General features: G+C 35.2%; 1 protein-coding gene across 1 annotated transcript in view; it reads right to left on the bottom strand.

Moving 5' to 3' along the window:
* The window catches only part of LOC109831609 (ABC transporter A family member 1), a 73,966-nt gene that overhangs the window by 37,893 nt on the left and 13,363 nt on the right, over positions 1-22,710 (bottom strand). Inside the window, exons 11-15 of the mRNA XM_020398966.1 lie at positions 22,575-22,664; positions 19,950-20,146; positions 19,763-19,875; positions 5,708-5,814; positions 2,529-2,591 (exon numbers count right to left, since the gene is read on the bottom strand). Coding sequence (XP_020254555.1) covers positions 2,529-2,591; positions 5,708-5,814; positions 19,763-19,875; positions 19,950-20,146; positions 22,575-22,664 — 570 coding nt within the window. The remainder of the gene's footprint in view (positions 1-2,528; positions 2,592-5,707; positions 5,815-19,762; positions 19,876-19,949; positions 20,147-22,574; positions 22,665-22,710) is intronic.

The raw sequence follows: 22,710 nt of genomic DNA, 5'->3' as shown, positions 1-22,710 counted from the left end.
TGAAGTTGGCATCAGTTAGCGCAGGACGAATACTGCTTGATGACATCGCGCCGGTCGGCGCTACAGGAGACCTATTCATAGAGGTTTGCCATGATGATTAAGTGTAAGTTGGAATTTTTGCCGAACCTATAAGCAGCCTTTCTTCGCAGCCGAATCCATGGTACTATATATCTGAAAATACATCGTTTAGCTTGCCAGTATATTTGAACGTTAGACTTCGCAGGTCCTCCCGTCCGAAGGCCGAGCGGATTTGCCTTGGCGCCCACAACTGTTCATGTGCCCGCCGCCTTTTATTATCATTTTCAATTAAAACCTATTTCGTGTGAGCGGGGGTGCGACCGGCCGCGCGGGGCGCCGAGCGGTAAGCACAAGGCAAATCCTCATAAACCAAATAGCATGGGCCAAAAGACACTGGTCCGAGACAGCGCAACATAAGCGCGCCCCCACTCACGCACTACTCGCTTGCTTCACATGTCCAGATCTTCTTTCCCACAGCTGCCAAGCCAAGCGGAGCACTGATGTATAAACTAAAAAGCACTTACCCAGCTAATTTAAAATCAATCCTTCACCGGGGGCATACAACAAGTCCCCTTGCCAGCCAACTGCTACACCAATAAACTATATCGATGAGACGAAGCACGCTCCGCCCCGACCAAAACCAAACCATCCTGCCCCAGCTACATGTACACCACACCAGTATTACACCAAATCTCCGGAAGGTCTCTAAGTCACTGGAACATGGGTTACAAGCATGACACAAAAAAACACGTAGCCTCCCCGTCAGGTTCAGCACCCACTCTCATTCCACATATTCCACTGCGCAGCGACTCAATTCAGACAGCCATAACACTTAGCGGCCCACATTGCGCAGGATGAGAATACTGGCTGCAACCCAAGCTAGCATAGCGGCGCCAAAAGACTATGTCCGCCACGGGGATGAAGCGCAACACTCAAGACTGCAGAGTCACCCTACACACGCTTCAGATTTCTCTCCAACACGCTAAGCAACCCGGGCACTGACGACGTATAAGCAACAAGGATAGACTACATTGTACAAAGCCCAGCATCGCAACGGCCGCTGGCATCAACCAAACGCTCCATTTGTAAATTGCCTCATTATGCCACACGCTTCTTATAATCAATTTGACACAGAACTAAACAGGACGGGATGAGTTCCGGCGCGCATGGCAAGTGCTGTAAGCGTGGTCAGCGGGTGCGTAGGAAACAAAGGCCAACCTTCGAAGGAGCCATGAGGATCCGGTGACTTGCGGCCTGTGCCAACACTGCATGCCCTAATCAGACCAGCGCGGCCGCCGACACCACTTTCATTTCGCCGGCAGCAAATGAAAGATGGCGCGAGCATTCAAAAGTACCCATGCATCGCTTTGACAAGTCCAGCTGTGGCCGAGTACTCGGTCGATTTGTGTGCGCAGAAATTAGGTCGGCAATTAACGAGACCCGGGGCCCCGCCGCGGCGGCGGGCCGGGCGGCCGTCGCGGGCGCCGGCGCGCGCGCGGCATGTCAAGCCCGCTGCACCGCTGGCTGCTGACTAAAAAGGGCCACCCTTCACGCAGCATGAGAACTGCTGGACGGCCCGCGGCCGCCGCGGGCGTGTCGCGCCGGGTCGTCGAACTGCCAGCTGTCAATCAGACAGCAAATCATTAGTCTTGTTAGTTATTCCAGTGCAGCAATGGAAACACTGCGGAGCGCATCCACAGATACGTCGACTACGGTGGTCACTTGTTGGACGAAGTTAATTGCGCCCGGCACATAACGGTACAGCACGCGGAGACCTATGCTCAGTACCCTGCCAGCAAATGCATTCTGCGGCAAAGTCCCTACTGGGGCATGCAGACTCATACGTCTTTGCTTTCCCGCAGTCCCCCGCGGCATGCCCGCGAAGTTGAACGCACTCTCGGCAGACATCGCTAATCATCGGCGAACTCTCTACATTGTAATCTAAAACTATCCAGGAAAAACAGCAGCCGTAGACAACAATTGATCCCAAGCTACAAACGCAATGTACACATGCCCATGCTCAGTGACAGCTTTAAGCCCAGGTTATGCTGTCCCAACCCCCCCCCCCCCCCCCCAAAAAGAAAAAAAAAAAAAAAAAAATTGCGTAGATTTCGTCAATGGACAGGCCCTGAACAAGGCCCACAAGGATAAATTGTGATTTGACTTGGAAGTATGAGAGACCCACCTCTCCAAAGAGCACAATAAATTGTTACATAAATGTTAATAGTCTACAATACATGGAACAATCTGTTAGGTTGAGTGCAAAAGTGGAGGGTGTTCATGATGTTTGTACACAACGAACAGGAGGATATTGCAAACTTTACATGCAGGACCAGCAAGAAAGGTGGTTGCAGAGCTCAGCCATTAATAGGAAGGGCAGAAAAAAATGTGCAACTCATGACACATATGACTAAATTTTAACTTAAAAAACCTCCAAAATACAAGAAGACACTAATAGAGGAGAAGAGAAAAAATGTTATAGTAATCAGAGATTTGCATGACAGGCTCACCGTTAGCTCTGGAAAAAGTACATCACTTTGAGGACAAACACCCAACGTCTGTCGTATCTCGTCCTACAAATTAATATGAAAAATAAGCCCTTGCGAGTCCCTAGAACAAACTCAATTAGCAGGCTTTAAGTAATTAAAATGGCAACAAGAGAAATGAGAACTTATTAAAACTGAAACACCAATTCATCAATGCATAAACAAGTATAAGGCCTCTTGTATAAGAATCAAGACTTAACTAAATTTTAATCACATTTTCAAGCTAATAAGCAACCCACAAAGATCATTAACAAGAATGTTTGAATTTTACAGGTCATACTTCTAACGCAATTAGTATTGAATAAGCTCGTGTTATATAACAGCATTGTAGAATTCTAACCTAATTCTTAGTCAACAGATTATGACATTTCTAGCGCAGTGTGGAGTGCATAACCAATATGCCTCCATCCATCTGACCATTCCCAACTAAGATCTCCAGAAGTAATTCAAGTAATGCAGTCATAAATATTTGTTTCTCAGTTCACAAATATCGGTGCTACAAATATCATGAACCAATGGCAACTCATTCTAGTTCTGTGTGTACTCTCTCAGTTCCCTGTACTGTCACTGGTAAATGCTTCCATTCAGATAACAATGATCCCTTAAGTTGCACTAGTCTCAACTGTGAACTAGATCCTACAAGTTCTACCAGTCCTAAAAGGCTACAACTGTAAAATAGAAATCACCAATAGAGTTCACATATGAATGTTTTGCCATTTCCTTCATAATCATTTGGCTGTGAAAAATCTACAATTTTAAATTCAGCTAGATAGCATTAGCATTCCAACAACAAGCAAAGAGGATTTCAGCGGATGGACAAGACAGGAGCTATTCTAAAAAACATAGGAGAATTGTTCGCCATATACAAGACGTATTAGAAATTTGCAGAGTCATTTGGACGATACACACAAGTTCACAGAAAGATGGCTTTATAATGGGATTGAAGAAGTTTATCTTACTAATTTTAGTAACCTAAACACTCAACAGATTTATTATTTTGACTCCAACAAATGTATTTTCACAAAATTGCAATGCTCCATGTAAAGATTAAGAATAACAACAAGGCCTTCGTCCCATTCTGGTGTTGGCTACATGAATCTTATTATTTCGTTCAGTTCATCTCCTCCAGTGAGTTAACTGTTACATATTATTATATACTTCTTCATTGCTTCAAACCAAGTTCTTCTAGGTCTACCTCTAGTCCCCTTTACCCCCATTAACTATAATCTTATCGGTTACCCTAATTGGTGCATCTAGTAGCCTTTGTTGCACATGTAAAGATTATCAAGGGAATTTAAAAGATGATGTAGACAGCACAAATTTAGATTTCAGGAATAGAAAGAAGGTTCCGAGACTTACATTTAACAGATCCAAGAGATATTAAAGTGATACCGAAAGTGAATGCAACAGAACTGTGATATCAAAGTTAATATGTTTTTGACAATTAAAAATCACTGTTGTGAAGATAGAAACACAGAGCAGAAATAATGGATCGGAAATGCAATGGGTACAAACCAGGTTAACAATTTACAATTGAGAACAATTAGCACGATGAATGCAGAGAAATTAATCAAGTATGGTTTTTTGTGGTCAGAAAGTAATAAAGGATGGATACAGACTTTCAACTATGAGACAAATATTCATGTACTAGAAAAACATACAATAAAATTGTCTTACTACGAAACAAACATAAAGATCCCTTTGATATTAATTGACAGCACAAACAGAGGTGAGAATATTACCCTTTCTCATTTCATCCTGCCACCAGAGTGAATATCTTAAGAGTGAGTTATCAAAACCTAAGCATGTAAAATCATAATTCTGAGAAGATCTACCGAATATCTATATAAAATTTGATAAATTAAAAAAAAATCCAGATGTAACCCATTGATATGGGCTTTCAAATTAAATGCCATGCCTCCACTTCACCTCACTATGACAATTGTGAATCAACTTAACAAAGAGAAGGCAGAATAAGCATAAGAGTATCTCATAAGCCCAAGAACTCATATGATACCCCCGACAAAAACTAAGAAAGTATACAGTAATAGCAGCTTAGACTAAATTTCAAAACATATGCTGATCAGGTAATTTAAATAATTTACAAACAGTAGTAAGCAGCAAGCGAAAATGTAGCATATAAAGAACAGAACGAGGGAGAGAAGATACTTAAAATTATGAACTGTGACTGCTCTAGCAAACCTGAGTTGCAACCAGGCTTAGCAAGGAAATAAATAGGATTATTGCTGAAGAATTTCTTGATATATATAAATTACTTTTCTAATCATCATACATAACAAGGGAATTAAACTAAACCCAGGAGAACTCTGCACTAATAGGTTCAGCACCAGACCACATTTTTTTGCTAATTTAGTTGATTCCAATCAAGAAACTACTTTGGCTACCAGTCCATAAGGAGCAACAAAGTACTTAAAATTCTTTTCAGTAACGAGCGCATCAGAGCTGCCTGAATCACGCACTTAATTCCCAAGGCATAGAAAAAGTCTTTTCAACATTCTACCAACCAATTTGCAGAGCCACTTAAGCTCAAGTAGAAAACTTGTCTGTGTACTTCAAAAAGTGTAGACCAAGGCAATCTCATCCACCCCAAATACATAACAAGGGAATTAAACTAAACCCAGGAGAACTCTGCACTAATAGGTTCAGCACCAGACCACATTATTTTGCTAATTTAGTTGATTCCAATCAAGAAACTACTTTGGCTACCAGAACATAAGGAGCAACAAAGTATTTAAAATTTTTTTCAGTAACGAGCGCATCAGAGCTGCCTGAATCACGCACTTAATTCCCAAGGCATAGAAAACGTCTTTTCAACATTCTACCAACCAATTTGCAGAGCCACTTAAGCTAAAGTAGAAAACTTGTCTGTGTACTTCAAAAAGTGTAGACCAAGGCAATCTCATCCACCCCAAATAGGCAACTAATTGGCGCTAACTGAGAAAGCCCATAAACAAAATACAATGAAATAAAAAGCCCCAGAACTTACCATATCTGTTATAATGTTCTTGTCAAACACCAATGCATAAGAAATAAAAAGCCCCAGAACTTACCATATCTGTTATAATATTCTTGTCAAACACCAATGCATCGCCAAAAAAGAAATAAAAAGCCCCAGAACTTACCATATCTGTTATAATATTCTTGTCAAACACCAATGCATCGCCAGAAGTAGGAGGAAGAAGACCAACAAGCATTGAAATGGTAGTGCTTTTACCAGCTCCATTGTGCCCTACAACAACAAATAAGCATAAATTACCACAATAGTGCAAGAATCCTCACTCTTATACTAATAAGAGTATAGGTCAAGTATAGATGTATACGCCCCTCCGTTGACCGTGATATAGTAGTATATAATGTATATATGGTATATCTATAATAGTAGTTAGATATGTGGTATATAGAATATATCACTATATGTTATGTAGGTAAGTAGATATGTATATGGGTGTTACGGTAGACGCTACGTCGTATATGGTGTATGAAGTAGATATATGATTGATATCGTACTATGATACAATAGTATATATAGTAATATAGCGGACATATATAGCTATAGGTAGGTAGTATATATATACAGTATAATATGATAATACTCAGTATACATATATATAGAGCAAAACTGTGTGTCAACTTAAGTGGATAGCAAAAGAAATCTATCCGACGCGCGAGGTGTGGCATAAGAAACTTTTTAAGCCACTCATATTGCCTAGGGATCCTTGCATGATATGAATAAGGTTTTTTATATTAATCAAATGAGTGGTTAGGAAGTTTTGGTGGATATCAAACTTAAGTTGATAGGAGTCTTTCTCTCTCTCTCTCTCTCTCTTTCTCTGCTCTCTATATATAATATATTATATATATATATATATGATTATATAATAGTATAATATATATATATATATATATATGTAGTTATGATAGTATGAGGAAATAATGGGTATCTGTGGTACAAGCCAAAAAAGTTGGGGCTTGTAGTGAGGTGTTACAGTCTCCTCGCACATCATGTCAACATGGTGGGACGGCAGCATTCAACAATGGGTAATGAGTGAATGGGGAGATATGACATATCCTACCAAGCACAAAATTTTGTGCTTGGTACCAAGCATACCGCATATTTCTCCCCGTCTCTCTCTCTCTCTCTCTCTCTCATGCATCTCTCTAAGTATTATATATATATATATATATATATATATATTATATATTATAATATATTAATATATATACTATATAATATAGTATATATATATATATAGTATATACAATATTAGTCTACTATGTATGCATATACATACATATATACATACATACATATATATACATTGAATGGAAAACTATGCATAGTTTATGCAACTGAAAGTGAATTCTTTAGAAACTAAACAATAAGGAATTAGCAAGAATAGAAAATGGTAAAGATAAAAAAAAGACAGGAGAGGAAATCATCTATCATCATGCACTTATATAGATATCAGACATCCAGAGGGTTTGAGCTAGAGGTGAAAAAAATTGGCAATTTTATGCCTGTAAAAAAATTTTAAGCCTACAAGTAAAGGATGCAAAATTTAGTCCATTCGGAGATGCAACCAAATCAGACCCACATAAAACACTTGTAGATTCTTACCAATAGTTTTTCCATGGGGATAGGAGCCATAAAGAAGTGGGATGAGTATCAAATGGATCATCCTACTTTGCCAAAAAACTTAGGCTACAACAAATAGTAACTGTTAGTTGTTAAAGTATTGGCCATCAAGTAGCAGAAACGTTTCTGCATAAGAGGCTCTGAGCATGAACCTTTACTTATAATATATGTGGAAGATGGAAGATGGTTTCCTATTCAAAACCAATGTTTCAGTGCTTGATTAAAAATACTCCTTCAGCAATGGTTGTAAAGGTTACAAATTATGTTGAAAATGATGATGACGCATAACATAACACCCGCCTTGCGATAACTTAAAACGTAAAACAAAGTAACATATTGGGTTATTATAGTTTATTTAAATAAAGCACATTCACAACTATTTTAATAAATAGAATCATCACCGTGTTCATATAACATCATAATTATCAAATATCATCATACTTTCTCAACAAAAATATGTCATAAATGCTTAAAAACCAATTCAAAAGCACATGCACTTCAAGTTTCAAACAGAAAAAAATAAATAAAGAAAGGAAATACTCTTAGGTTTCTATAATAAACTATATTGGAATAACGCGAGTTATGTTAATAATGCATGTTATATTGAAATAACGTTAGTCATATTGCAATAACGCATATTATATCGTAATTACATGGAGTTATGATGTGTATGAGTTATTTCACAGGTTATGTAACTTCTAATGTCTGTTAGGTTACATAACTCAACATAATGAGCTACATAAAAGTTTTTTTCCCCAACAAGGGGTTACATAGTGAGATGTCTCTGTCCAGAGTATCAAAAGTCTAACGTATTATCTAACGAGATAGATCTTGATCTCTCATGTCACAGAGCAATTTTATGCCAATGAAATCCAATCTAATCTATACTATTTATAAAAGAGGATTATGGTGTTAAAACTTTTGATTGACTCTTTTATCCCTCTTTCAATAACGCCTTAAAATTTATTCAATTCATTCTATTTATTGCACTATAATTATTAAACATAAGAACCAAAATTAAAAACTAAATATATATTATAAATTTTAATCATATTCCTCAAATTTTATTCACATTTTATTTATTACACTATAATTATTCTTGCAACAAACATAAGAACTAATATATACCATAAATTTTAACCATGTTAGTCTTATGTTAAATAAGATAAATATTTCACTTTAGATATTATGTACTATACAATAATTATACAATTTTAATATTTAAGATAATAATACGATAACTTATATTTATAAATTATATTGTAATTTAAAATAATTAAATATTTAATTAAATATATAACATCTAAACTAATACTATAATATATTAATATGTGTGTCTGATATATGAAAACTTCATGGACAGGGATCCTAATATAAATGTAAATCTCTTAGCGTACGTAGTCTAGAAATAGCATATAAAACTATCATAATAGATTGCTAACTATTGCAATATACTTATCATAATACTTGGACACAAGTTAATTCTGAGCATGCAGAATTCCAAACGGTATGGGAAGCTATTACATTTGCTCTTAACACCAAATGTGGAAAGGTAATTTTCAAAGAAGATGTGGAGTTCGTAATTAGAGATATTAAAAATGGTGCGGAGCAACACTCGGTCTTCAAAAACTTTATGGATGATATTCGGCGATGTTGCACATGACTCAAGGAATGAGATTTTCAGATAGTTTATTAAACGAGGAATATAACGGCTCATGTGTTGGTCCGAAGAGCTAAGAAAATTGATGATTTTGTAGTATGCCTCGCAGACCCACTACCATTTTTATATAATATTCTGCGATCTGATAAGGAGCAGCGTTTGTCCACATTCGTTTGTTGTGATTTTAGGTTTTTAGTTTAGTTTGGATGTGTCATAATATATTTTTTCTCATAAAAAACTATTACAATATAATAATTAGATCCTACTAACAAATTAATTTATGACATCTGCCCTTCTAAACCTCCTAATAATGCATTTAATATGAATAGTAGTAAGAAATAAACCCATAATTAAAGTGTTCATGTATCTTCTCTGATTGACTAATCAAATTCTCTTAATTAATTATGCACTAATTATTTCACGACTAATCTACTTCCCTCCACTTGGACCTCAAGAGTTGCATAAAATTATATTATATATGGATGCTCAAATGCACAAAATAAAATCAGTGAAATGTGCATCCATGCACGCGCCTCGGGCGTGAGGCGCTTTGGCGCAGTGGCATAGTGCCTGCGGGGCACTACGCTTGCGTCAGGCGCGTGCCTGGAGAGCGCCCCGCAACGCTCGACGCCTTCGATGAGGCGCGCGCATGAGAACATGGAAGAAATCACTTTTATTCAGTGGGTTATTGGGTGTAAACTCACTTCCCACTTAAACCCGATTTCTATGTTAGGGTTTTGTCGTTCTTCTCCCACTCCCGAATCCCGATCTTTTCATTAGGGTTATTGGGTCTCCACTCAGCAGCAACAAAGCAACGACGGTTAGCGGCGACGGTGAGCGGCGAGCAGGTATGTTCTCCTCAACAATGTTTTTTGGCTCCTCTTTTTTTCTTTTCGTTTTTGCGTTTTCTTTTTTTCTTTTCTTTTCTCCTCAGTGAGCTGGATATTTTTGCGTTCTCGTTCTTTTTCTTTTTCTTTTATTTTTTCTTTTTTCTTTTCTTTTTGTTGTGTTCTCTTTCTCTGCTCCTTAGATATGTTTTTTTCTTTTTTTTTCTTTTCTTTTTTCTTTTCGTTTTGCGTTCTCTTCTAAAATTGTTAATTAAGTTCACTCAGTTATGTTTTTTTCTTTCACTGGTCCTCAGCGATGTTAAGTGACTAAACTGTAAACTGTTAAAGTGTTAATTAAGTTAACTCTTTTAAAATTGCTTTGATTTTAATATTAACTAACTTACAAAGAGAGATTTAATGTTAACTAACTTACTTTTCCTAGCTGTTAGTTTTTAATTTAATTTTTTTATTATTATTGCTCTTGAGTCTTGGCTATTAAGTGTTTTTTTTCTTTGGCTTAATATCAATATGCAGAATTGCAGAGTCATGATATTATGAAATAATTGATTCTTTCTTATTAATACATATCAGTCATAATTGTTAAAAATTTTCAAGCTTATTATTGTAGTACTAGTGCTACTATTTGATTCCCTGTGCAAGAAATTGTGAGTATTGATTCTTGCTATTTGAGTTAGATGTAGTGCTACTAGTTGAAACTTGAAACTTGATTCTCCATTTGTAACATATAAAGAGAAAAATAAAATTTAGCAATATAGTTGAAAATTTTCTATGTGAAATTTTAAATATTTATTTTTTCATGCATCTTGTATATCTTAAAAATTTTTGTGGTTTGGAGTGCGCCTCGCTTCGCTCGAGCGCGCGCATCGCATTGCGCTTTGCACATGTGCACGTAAACTGACTTTGCGCCCCACATTGCGTTTCGCGCATTGAAAACACTGAAGAAAACACTAAAAGAATTAAAAGAAAAAATGGAGGAAGTGAGAATTTTGATAGTGGAGTTTACCGAAATGCATCGCGATCAATAAGATTTCATAGGTGATAATTGAGAGAGAAGATTATATTGCTTTTCTTTTGATGAAACAAGCAGATATACGACCGAGTTTACCTCCCATTTATGAAAAAAACCATCAATCTATTAGTTATACAAGTATATAAAGTCGTTGAGAGAAAAAACTCATATAAATGTCAATAAATTGCCCTTCGAATGTTTAGCCTCATATCATTACTTAATATGCATTACGTGCAAAGCACGTGTTACATACTAGTACTACTATAAAAGTGTGTTGACATGTTAAAACAATTCTTTCGAAAATGCCCTCCAATTTATATTAAAAACACATACATACATACATAAAACACATATATACATACATAAAACACTTACATTCATAAACCGTGTCCGTTCATTCCTTCTGATAAACCTCAATAAAATTAAATTAATTAAATGTAATAAGTACATCTCCAAATTGCATCCACTACGATTAGAAAATTCTCTTCATATCAATTATGTAACATTTTAAAATATATATACTTGCACTACAATATAATATAATATATCTGAAGCATATTTTAATATAGTATAGTGTAACTTCTATTTACTATATATAGTTAGGTATTTATATTATAACTATATCTGTATTGTACTAAATTATGTTCCTTACAAAGATATTTATAACATGTCAAATGTAATATGAATAGAAATATCATATATTCTATACTATGGAATTATGAGTAGGTAACAACGGAATGAATTGGATATTACATGTTTTAAAGAGAATTGGAAGTGTGCAAATGTTCTCCATTAAATACTCATACTCATGAATTATCAATTTAATCCAACCCATTAATCCCTATTAATACTCATTCACTACCCAATAAAAATCAACTCTCAACTACTTATTCATAATTTCCCATGCAAAATCTCACTAACACTTATAATCCCTAAACGCCTTCTTTTCTCCTTTCCTACTCTACAACGTAACTCCCCCAAATCCCTCGCTAACTATCTCTTCAACTCCTACTAACATTGTAGTATCTCAGTTTTCACTCTTATTAAAATCTCATTCACCATCTAAGAAATCCCAACACCGTTCTTTATTCTCCTGTCTAATCAGAGTTTTCAAAAAAGCAAGCATATCACCTTTGACTTTGAATGTTTTCGACAACAACGATAAAGCTACAGTGAGTAGGTGAAAATCCTGAAGAGAAAAGGGTTACTTTTGTGTATACGCTTTAAGACGTTGATGATAAACTGAGTAATGTACAATTTTTTAAACTAGTGGGTTCAATTTTAGCTTGTGGTTAAAAAATTGTTTCTTATTTCTTGCTTTTTGTTGCATTTTAGCATTTTAAGAGATCTCAAAAGTCTATCACCATAGATCCAAGCCCTCCAATTCCTTAATGGAATCTCAATTGGTTCTTTCACTGCTGATTCCCTCAGCTAATTTTACCTACTTTTTTCATATCCTCTTATCACTCTTTACATTTCAATTGCTTTTCAATTTCTTCAATGATTCTAGAAAAAATTTCACAAATATAACATGCTTAGAGTCCGTCCAGTATTTTACCAAGTATGCAGTATGCTTATTCTTATTGATCATGTAACATACGTATTTCTTATGACATGGTGAATAAGTTATTCATGTAGGTAACCAAAACATGTGGAGCAGCATGGCAAAGCCATAAGGGTATTTGTCCAGCAAAAATACTATCAATAGTGACTCGGTCTAGCTTGATTATTACTGCATTTATTCATATTAATTCTTTAAAAAAATTCTTTGATGAAAACAAGGTTTAGATAGCAATGATATAAATTTCCAGTCTTCCATGCTCCTTAACTAGGTACTAAAACTGCTATGATATTCATAAGCATAGAACTTTTGATATTGGTACTTGCTGGTACTTTGTAGTATTTAGACTAATATTGATAGCTAATTAATTATCATTCTAGAGGGTCACGATTGTTGTTTTTCCAAACTAGTATGCCACATGTGGAGTGCACATGGCATGCTTGCGTTAACAAGTTATTATTAAATAATATATTCTATATTATTGATTCTTAAATATGTACTTACTAAGGGTGCATTCGGTCTGGATACGATTTGGATATGACACTTACCATATCCATTACCCCTTTCTAAAAACGGATACACATCCGTTTCGGATATTCATCAGTAAGAAAAAAACATTACCATATCTACGCTAAACGGAAGCGGATATGGTTCGGATATTAAAGAGTCGGATACGAATATGATAGAGTCGGATACGAATATGATACGGATACTAATCTCCTTGAAGAAATATTTTATGGCGCAATCATTTTGTACCTCAGATCAAAAAAAGTAGCAACCGTAAAAATCTTATTACACATGCTCCCATATTTAGCAAACTTTCTTTTCATTGCAAAAGCCATAGCCATAATTGTATCATCATCATTTTTTAACCATTCCATTAGAAGCAATTGAATTTCATAAAATTCTTCAAATAAAAGATTACAAGTAAGATACATATTACAGGAAAGGAGCAATGTTACATTAAACATTGGACGTTTCTAGGCGTCAAACTTGGCACCTAGCGCTTAGACGTCCAGGTGGGCGCCTAAGTGGTTTCTGGGTATTTTTTTTATTTTTTATTTTTTTAATTGTGATATATAAAAATTAATATATATATATATATATATATATACTCAATCAAAGATACATAAATACTAAAATACCAACACTGTTAACTAAATTATTTGGTTTACTAATTACAATAGCTCTTTGTATGTTTATACTTCCCAACTCAAATTATAAGTTCATATTAACAGTGAAAAACTCATTCTCAACTCAAATTACTGTTAACTTATAAGTTACTGCTAAGTTTAAGTTTAAGTTAACAGTAAACTTAAACTTAAGTTTATTGTTAACTGAAATATTGTTAATTTAAGTTTACTGTTTATTTAAACTTAAGTTTTATTGTTAAAAAAAACTTAATATTAACTTAAACTTAAGTTTGCTGTTAACTTAAACTTAAGTTTAACTTAAACTTAAACTTAAACTTAAGTTTACTGTTAACTTACACTTCTTAAGTTTTAAGTTTAACTTAAACTTAAACTTAAACTTAAGTTTACTGTTAACTTACACTTCTTAAGTTTAAGTTATTGTTGTTAACTAATACTGTTAACTTACACTTCTTAAGTTTAAGTTATTGTTGTTAACTAACTTAAATAGATATTTAAGAAGTATTATTTACCTTGTTAGTAGTTACAGAGATCGGGGGAGCTCGGAGATCGAAGACGAGGTGGGAGGGCTTCGACTAACTTCTGGTGCTTAGAGATCGAAGACGAGCTCGGAGATTGAAGATCGGGGGAGCTCAGAGATCGAAGATGAGCTCAGAGATCGAAGACGATATCGAAGACGAACTTCGAGAGGACGCTTCGACAGAGGTGACTTCGACGGGACTTCGACGAGGTCAAGGAAGCTTCGACGAGGAACAAAACTTCGAAAGCCAGCGAAGTTTGTGGCGGCGTCAGGAGTGAGAAAGATAATTAGGGTTATTGTTGTTTAGTTTGGGTTTGGATTTGTTTATTTCAGCCCGCATTTGCTTTTTTCGAAATTCTTAGGCGGGTCATTTAAGCGGCCCGCTTAACTTTAAGCGGCCCGTTTAACTCTAGGCGGCCGCGTAGGCGCTCCCAGCGCCTAAACACAGTCGCTTAGAGTGTTTTGAGACGTCCTGGGCATCGCCTCCGCCTAGGTGGGCGCTTAGGCGGCCGCCCAGGGCGTTTTTGAAAACACTGGAAAGGATATTAGTTGCATCATAAAAGTATTTCAAACATTTACTCAAAGTTTTAACATAATTACATTCTTCCTCCGATGGACAATGAATGTATTTGTCATCGCTAAGTTCAAATCTACTAAAAGTAGCTTTGTACTTTAAAGCATTCATCAACATTAAATAAGTAGAATTCCACCTTGTATAACAATCAAGGTCTAAGCATTTTTCTCCAACCACATTAACTTGCTTCGCAACATGATAAAAATTCTCTTCCATCTTCGATAAACATGTAACATATTTAATTCTAAGCCTTACTTTTTTAATAGCTTTATTGATAATTTTAAGCCCCTCTTGAACAATGAGATTTATAATATGTGCTTCACATCTCACATGAAAAAAGACTCCACCACAAGGTAGATATTTTTTTAAGACGTTCTTTCCCAATTTTAACGACAACATCATTAGCTTTATCATTATCTACCGTAATTGATAAAATTTTAATATCAATTTTCCAATCAAGTAAACGAGTGATTAACACATTGCATATATCATTCCCGATGGAGCTATAGACTTTAATAAAATCAACTATACGTTTTTGAAGTTTCCAAGATTCATCAACATAGTGAGCGGTAATGCACAAAAATGCCAAATTTTGTGAAGATGATGTCCATTTACCCATTGTCAAGCTCAATCTTATGGAAGATATGGCAAACAAATCAAATAAAGATTTTTTTTATTCACAATAAACTTCCATACACAACTTTTTGATTTGTGCACGACTTGGAATCTTATGACTTAGACTAAGAGAATGTGCATATTGTAAAAAGGAGTCATGTGTGACTAAGTTAAATGGGTACTCGTGGACAATGATAGCTTTTGCAAGTAAAGTTTGACTATTCTCATTGTCAAAATGATAATTACTAAGTGTACGAGTCCCTTCTTCATTTTTTATAGTAGCTTGAACCAATTATTGACGAATATCGGGTCCCTTCTTTTTGGAGCACTTCATAATGTGATTTCTAATGTGTGTAGTACCCGTTGAACTACGTCCATCGCATTCAAACAAGCAATATTTACATTTTGCTATCTTGATTTTTATTTTAACTTCTTTCCCGTCGACTATATTCTTTTCAAGTTCATCAATTTTCTCAAAGTCTAATCATACGTCAGAAGTTAATTTTTTTCCCTTTTTATTAGAAGACTCTTCTACTATGGGTTTAATGACCAGTTCAACGAGGGGTTCGACTCTGGGTTCTTCGTTAGAAGCTTGAACTGATGGATTTGATGATATGATTCTAATACCTATTCATTTAAATTTATAAACTTAATCAAACAAAAATATAATGATACAAATTACAATCATAATAGAAAAAATATGCAACTGGAAACAATTAGGGCTAGAAAAAATATGCAACTGGAAACAATTAGGGCTAATTAGTTAAGGCTTTTTATCAAACAAATTAGGGCTTTTTACTTCAGTCAACAAAGGGCTAGAAATTTAGGCTTTTATCAAACAAAAAAATTAGGGCATCAACAAATTAGGGTTTTGAGCTCATCTTAGCGATATACGAAATTAAGGAAGTGAATCTTCGGAGAAGAAGAGGAGGTCGGCGTTGATGGTCATCGATCAAGAGGACGAGGCAGACTTCTTGAACAATCAAGTAGCGAAGAGGGCGATGCAGAGGCGGAGGCGGAAGCGGAGGTGGAGCTCGGAGGCGGAAGCGGAGGTGGAGCTCAGAGGCGGAGGCGGAAGTGGCTTGGAGGAACAGAGCGTATGAGAGCTTGGAGGAACGAGAACGACTCTTATTTGCTCTCTGGACTTTTTTCATTGACTTGAATTCCGATCGAGTGTGGATAACATGAGTATATATTATAGACCCAACCCAATACAAGTATTAGCAACTTAATTACTTAGCCCATTTCAAATATCCAGATATCTGGATCATATCCGCAATTTTGACCCGACAACCGTATCTGAAACCGTATTCGGATGAAAAATCAAAACCGTAACCGTAACTGTAACCACTGTTTTAAATATCGGCCGATAATCGATATTATCGGCCGAGTTATCGGATTTGGGAGCTCTCCGATAGGATAACTTGGATTTTTATCGGTTATCGTTTTTAGCAAGTTATCGGGGAGTTATCGGCGTTATCGGTACTTATCGGCCGATAAGTAAGGTTTTTTTATCGGGATTATCGGCCGATAAGTAAGGCTATGCAATCGAATGGTTTCATTGTGCGGTCAAGATGCAAGTTTTGCTTTCTACAATTGGTTAGTGATTCTAAACATGATGATTTACATTTTGGTATGTTAGGCGGAAGTGGCTTGGAGGAACAGAGCGTATGAGAGCTTGGAGGAACGAGAACGACTCTTATTTGCTCTCTGGACTTTTTTCATTGACTTGAATTCCGATCGAGTGTGGATAACATGAGTATATATTATAGACCCAACCCAATACAAGTATTAGCAACTTAATTACTTAGCCCATTTCAAATATCCAGATATCTGGATCATATCCGCAATTTTGACCCGACAACCGTATCTGAAACCGTATTCGGATGAAAAATCAAAACCGTAACCGTAACTGTAACCACTGTTTTAAATATCGGCCGATAATCGATATTATCGGCCGAGTTATCGGATTTGGGAGCTCTCCGATAGGATAACTTGGATTTTTATCGGTTATCGTTTTTAGCAAGTTATCGGGGAGTTATCGGCGTTATCGGTACTTATCGGCCGATAAGTAAGGTTTTTTTATCGGGATTATCGGCCGATAAGTAAGGCTATGCAATCGAATGGTTTCATTGTGCGGTCAAGATGCAAGTTTTGCTTTCTACAATTGGTTAGTGATTCTAAACATGATGATTTACATTTTGGTATGTTTATATTTCATTAAGCATGGTTAGATTATATTTTTTAGTTATTATATTATATATATACACCATCTAGTATATCACTCCGATAAATACTACTTATCCCCGATATATCCCCGATTTCCGCTATCCGATAAGAATTTTGGCCGTCCGATAAATTCCCGATAACCGATATTTAAAACCTTGACCGTAACCGTAACCATATCCGGCCGGTTTTAATCTTTTCCTACCATATCCGCTTTCTAAACGGATACGCTTTCGGTCGGTCCGGATATATCCGGACCATTTTGCACCCCCGGTACTTACAATATAATATTTACTTACGGTATACTGATTCTCAATATATCATGGACGAAAGTTACAAAGGCCGCTAATAAAAAATTAATATTAAATGTCTAGTATTTTGTTTGAATAGCAAAAATTGTTATTAGATACAAAATTACAAAAACTATAATACCAAGATAGAATCACAAACTGATATAAAGATATTATTTGAAAGCTCAGTTCATAGGAATTGTATAGGTCAATTTTTTAATCCAAATTAAAGAATCTCAATTAAGAGACAAATTAATCTGGATTTCATATAAGAAATCAAAATTTTTATGCAATTCAATCAAATATATCACATTGAGTTTGCGTATTCTGGTTTACTCAATGAGTAGAAGATATATAGCCAACATATTTTATTAGTTAATCTTAGTAGGCTAAAGTTTATAGGAACAAAGAACTTATTTGTGGTTAATAAAAAAGAAGACAAAGTTTTATGATTCAACATAATTATTAACGAAAGACCATAAAAGATGCTTAATGGAGGTAAGAAAATTAAAAGGACAAGAAATATTGAAAGCGTTGGATAAGTTGATAGCACCTCTGAACAAAGTGCATATGAACCGAGTAATTAGTTAAAAATTAAATCCTAAATACAACTAATAAATAAGAAAGCACAACTTATGACCTATATTCAAAAGAAAAAGCACTCTTTACAACATTGTGCAAGGAGGAAAAAATATTTAAATAGCTTTGCATAAACTCCAAAAATAAGGTCGTACATTTTTTTCTAAGTATTAAAAGATCAAAAAGAATCTTACCTAATCCACAGTTCAAAAAAAACACATACTATAATCAATCTTTGGCTCCCAAATCAGATTTATACATACTCTTAAATATCAAGACTTCCAAATAATAATTTTACTATAATCTATTCTCCTTCTCTTTTTCAAGGATTCAAAAGACAACACAAATCAAGAGCTACGAATTGAACATGAGACATAGTCTTTAACTCCATAAAAAATAAATCTTTAGGTCTGCAAACTATTTGACAAATATTATCCAATATATGTATGTGCGCATACATATACAAGCCATGTACACTATAAACCATTGGACAAACTTTCTATATAACATATTTCATTAACCACTGTGTTGGTGTACGAATTTGACTTAGTAAGTAATGCGGTTGATCAAAGAGAATGAATGGCCGTAATTTATAGTGTAGAGATGAAAAAGAGGGTATGTAAAGAGAAAGTGAAAGAATGTTAATTGAATCCATAAAATATGCAGTTAATTAAATAAGTTATGGAGTCTTTAAGAGCCTAAGAACCAATTAAATCTTATCATTATGATGATTTGTAATTAATTTCATTTAATTAATTTAAGACTCATTGAATACTTTGAGATAAAATCAAATAAAGAAAATAATTAAAGTAAGGATGGAATCATCATATTTGAGAGGGGTAAAAGGGGCAATCAAAAATTTTAGCACCCCAATCCTCTTTTATATGTAGTATAGATATAAATTTCTAAAGACGTTTATCCCCCAAACAACTATCCGAAGACATTGAACCATTGAAGGCCAAACTTTATTCAATCCGATCTATAACAAATTACTCTACATATGGTAAGTAAATTAAACATGAAAACTGATACACGTGCAGCGCACATGCTCCATACTAGTATGCTAAAAGACTTGAAGCAAGTTTTATCCTTGGGGAGAGCATTTTTTTTAACTGGAAAAAGCTGGCGATGGCTATTTGAAAGTACCTTCCCTTCCTTAGTTTGGACCCCTTATATATTGAAACAAGTCTTGGTACCTTTCAATTTAATGAATTGATCTGTAATATATAGATCTAATTACTCCAAATAAAGTTAACCTCTAATATCAGATTCCAGTTACCAGCATATTTCAGTGTATCAGATAAATCGAATCATTTTAATATAATCTAATATTATGTGCATACATCCTCTTTCGGAATAAAACTATCAGACTCTGTTCACCTCCATAATTTATCTGAACCCCTTTTCTGTTTACATACAAAGTGTGAAGACGTGGTTGTATTTCTGGGTTTTAGAAGTTTCGGCAACCGATAAACAAAAAGGTATATGGAATTAAAATTGATGCATACCTAGAAGTGCAAGAATCTGATTTTCATACATGGTGAGATTAAGAAAGTTGACTGCACAGCAGCTACCCTTCTTTGTCATAAAGACCTTATGGAGATTTCTGATCTGGATACATCTGAAAGAAAATGAAATATAGTGAATCAAAGGAACAAAACAATGTATGCATGGAAAACCACAAGGTACACGTACCTTCTGTCAACCACCTGCTGTTTCATATCGAAACTTACTGGTTCAAATGCACCCTTCCCACTGGGTTCTACTTCCTCCCTGTAAAATTTCTGCTCTTGCTTTGTGTCATGACTGCAGGAGACATCCTTCCTTCCCCAGAAAGTCTTAGTAAATAAGAAGTTCCAAGGATAGCGCAAGCCACTATCTCTAGGAAGAACCTAAATGAAGAAGGGAAATGCTAAAGATCAATGATGTGAGCACATCGTAAAAGCGCAGTGGTTCAGAAGTGGTTAACCATCTCTCCTTTAGTTGAAAGCAGTAACACAAACAACAACAGAATTGTTATCACAAACAAATTCAGGCTACAAATAATTGTTTTATTATACACAGGCAGATTATGCTCCATGGATACAGGTGGGTCACGGGTGCGGATACGAGACACTACAAAATCATAAAGCTGAGATATAGGGATACAGCTATATAGATACATATTAAAATTAATAATCTATATGAGATCAATATTGTTTTTCATTCACATGTTATGAGAACTAAAATCCTTATATCATTTTTATGTTTCTTTTATTTAGTAGACTATTTTTTAACTAGATACTCAAACGACTCTTTAAAATCATACTTATGAACTCAAGATATGCTAAAACGAACTTGTCTCGAGTCCAACGAATTGCATCAATTTGAGGTTAAGTGTATGATATACATTCAAGAAGTGTATCACGAGTTTTTTAAATTAAACATGTGTTACATAATTGAGTACATGCCTGAATTAATGAATGTATACATTCAAGAATTGTCCAAAGGAAGTGTATGACACGAACACGGATACGGCAGCCTAGGGTAGCGTAGCTGGCAGATAAGAACTGAAAAATAATAGGACAGCCTCAATAAATTTTGATCATCAAGTAGGTCATAGGTTGTTGATTTTTATAAGTATACAGATGAGCACAATACATTCAAGGGACCCCTTCAAGACATTTAACCCAAAAAATGAGTGGCATGCTTAGAGTTGATAATAATGAAAGTGTGTGCACGAGGCACATCACACTTAGGGTCAAATATCAAAGCAATAAAATTTCCTAAGAATCATATATGGTATTCTCGAGTAGGTCATAGGTCCTATCTCTGTACTTGGTTCCTTTTCCTAAGACTGTTTTGATATCTCAAACACTCATGTTCTTCAGCAGCTCTGTGCTAGTGACTAAAATGGAAAGGGTACCTTTACCAAGAATTAAACCCCCAACATTTCTCTTCGATGAAGAAAAACACTCCAGGAACATCCAAATGTAATAAGTTAACCAGACCCCAGGACATCTTGACCAAGAAAAATGCTTGTAGGGGACTCACACCTGTGGACAATATAGCATGTAATGCTCCAACTGTTCCTTTTCCCTGGCACAATAGCTTCTATAGCCTTTACGCTTTCCATATAATAATAATGTAAAGGTAATATCTCTAACCATGAAACCCTTCAGTATGACAACAGCTGAATGTAATCCCTCATCACCATTCATCTCTAATGAAAACTCACCTGGTACAACCACTCCCAATACGGGACTTTGGAAATTGTTCATCGATATTTATGCACTTTTACAATATAAGCGAACTTCACATCACAATGGTAGACATGATTTTAGAACATATTTACAGCATTGATTTTAGGAATCCACAAAGCTAGAAATCTGATAATCGAATAAAAAATGCCAAGGCAGCAGTAGAAAAGGCAACTTCAAATTGCCAAAACTGAATGCAATCCAGGAACACATTTAACAAAATTCCTAGAAAAAGCAAGATGTTTCCTAACATAATAGAATCTCAGTATGGTGGACACCCGATTTATCATGGATTATTTTCTTTCTGTTTTTTTAATTTTAATTCTGGTGGAGGTGTTGGTTTATTTTACTACAGGGATTTTTGTTTTTTTTTCCTTTGGTTGAGTAAGGGCAACCAGTCTGAAGTCAAAAAGAACAATGCTAAAATAGATTAGCTTGCAGATTCAAGCATTACCCGACAGTCACCTCTGCAAACAAGTAAAACATCGAATAACTGCTGGACTACCACCCTCCTAGATTGAATGGAAGATGCAGTTGTCTAAAATTTCCAGATGAGAAACATGATCTCTATAGGGGTCGAGACTAATCTGATTGTACAAGGTTTTCAGAAGACCAGGAAAAAGCCTCATATGTGATGGACAATGATGTCGTAGAAATTACCAATAAGCTACAGAAGTTATTCCAAATATAAACCCTTCAAATAAGTGTTCTTTAGCTAATATTAAAACGGTAAAACCTCCCATTAGGTTTTAGATCATTCCCTTCAAGAAAATATCATTAAACTACAGAATAGGTAGGAATATTAGCATCTAACTGAAAACTTGTTTCACGCATGATCCGGAGTAAAATTAATCTCAAAGAGAATTGAACGTATGCAACCAAAGCATTAGCTACATGATACTGCATTTCGGTGACTGTAAAATTTGATAGAGAGGAAAATCGTTTTATGCTACGAGGGCATAATGTAACTATGATTTGTTCAAATGCAAGTAACATATTGATGCTACTTGGAGAGATATATACAAATCACTTACAAAAGAAGTTTATTGTTTCATAAACTCAAAATGTATAAATTTGTTACCTTATCAAAGTATAGCCCCAGACCACAATACAAAAATGTATCAAGCATCATCATCAGTAGGCAGGCCAAAAAATTAACTCCAGAGGAGGACTGCAGTTTTTGCATTCCAGAGATATTAGATTTGTTGAAAATTGAA

Source organism: Asparagus officinalis, chromosome 2 (assembly GCF_001876935.1).
Source record: "Asparagus officinalis chromosome 2, Aspof.V1, whole genome shotgun sequence".
Classification (NCBI taxonomy): Eukaryota; Viridiplantae; Streptophyta; class Magnoliopsida; order Asparagales; family Asparagaceae; genus Asparagus; species Asparagus officinalis.
Note: the sequence above shows the minus strand (reverse complement) of the source record. Positions and strands in the feature narration are given on the sequence as shown.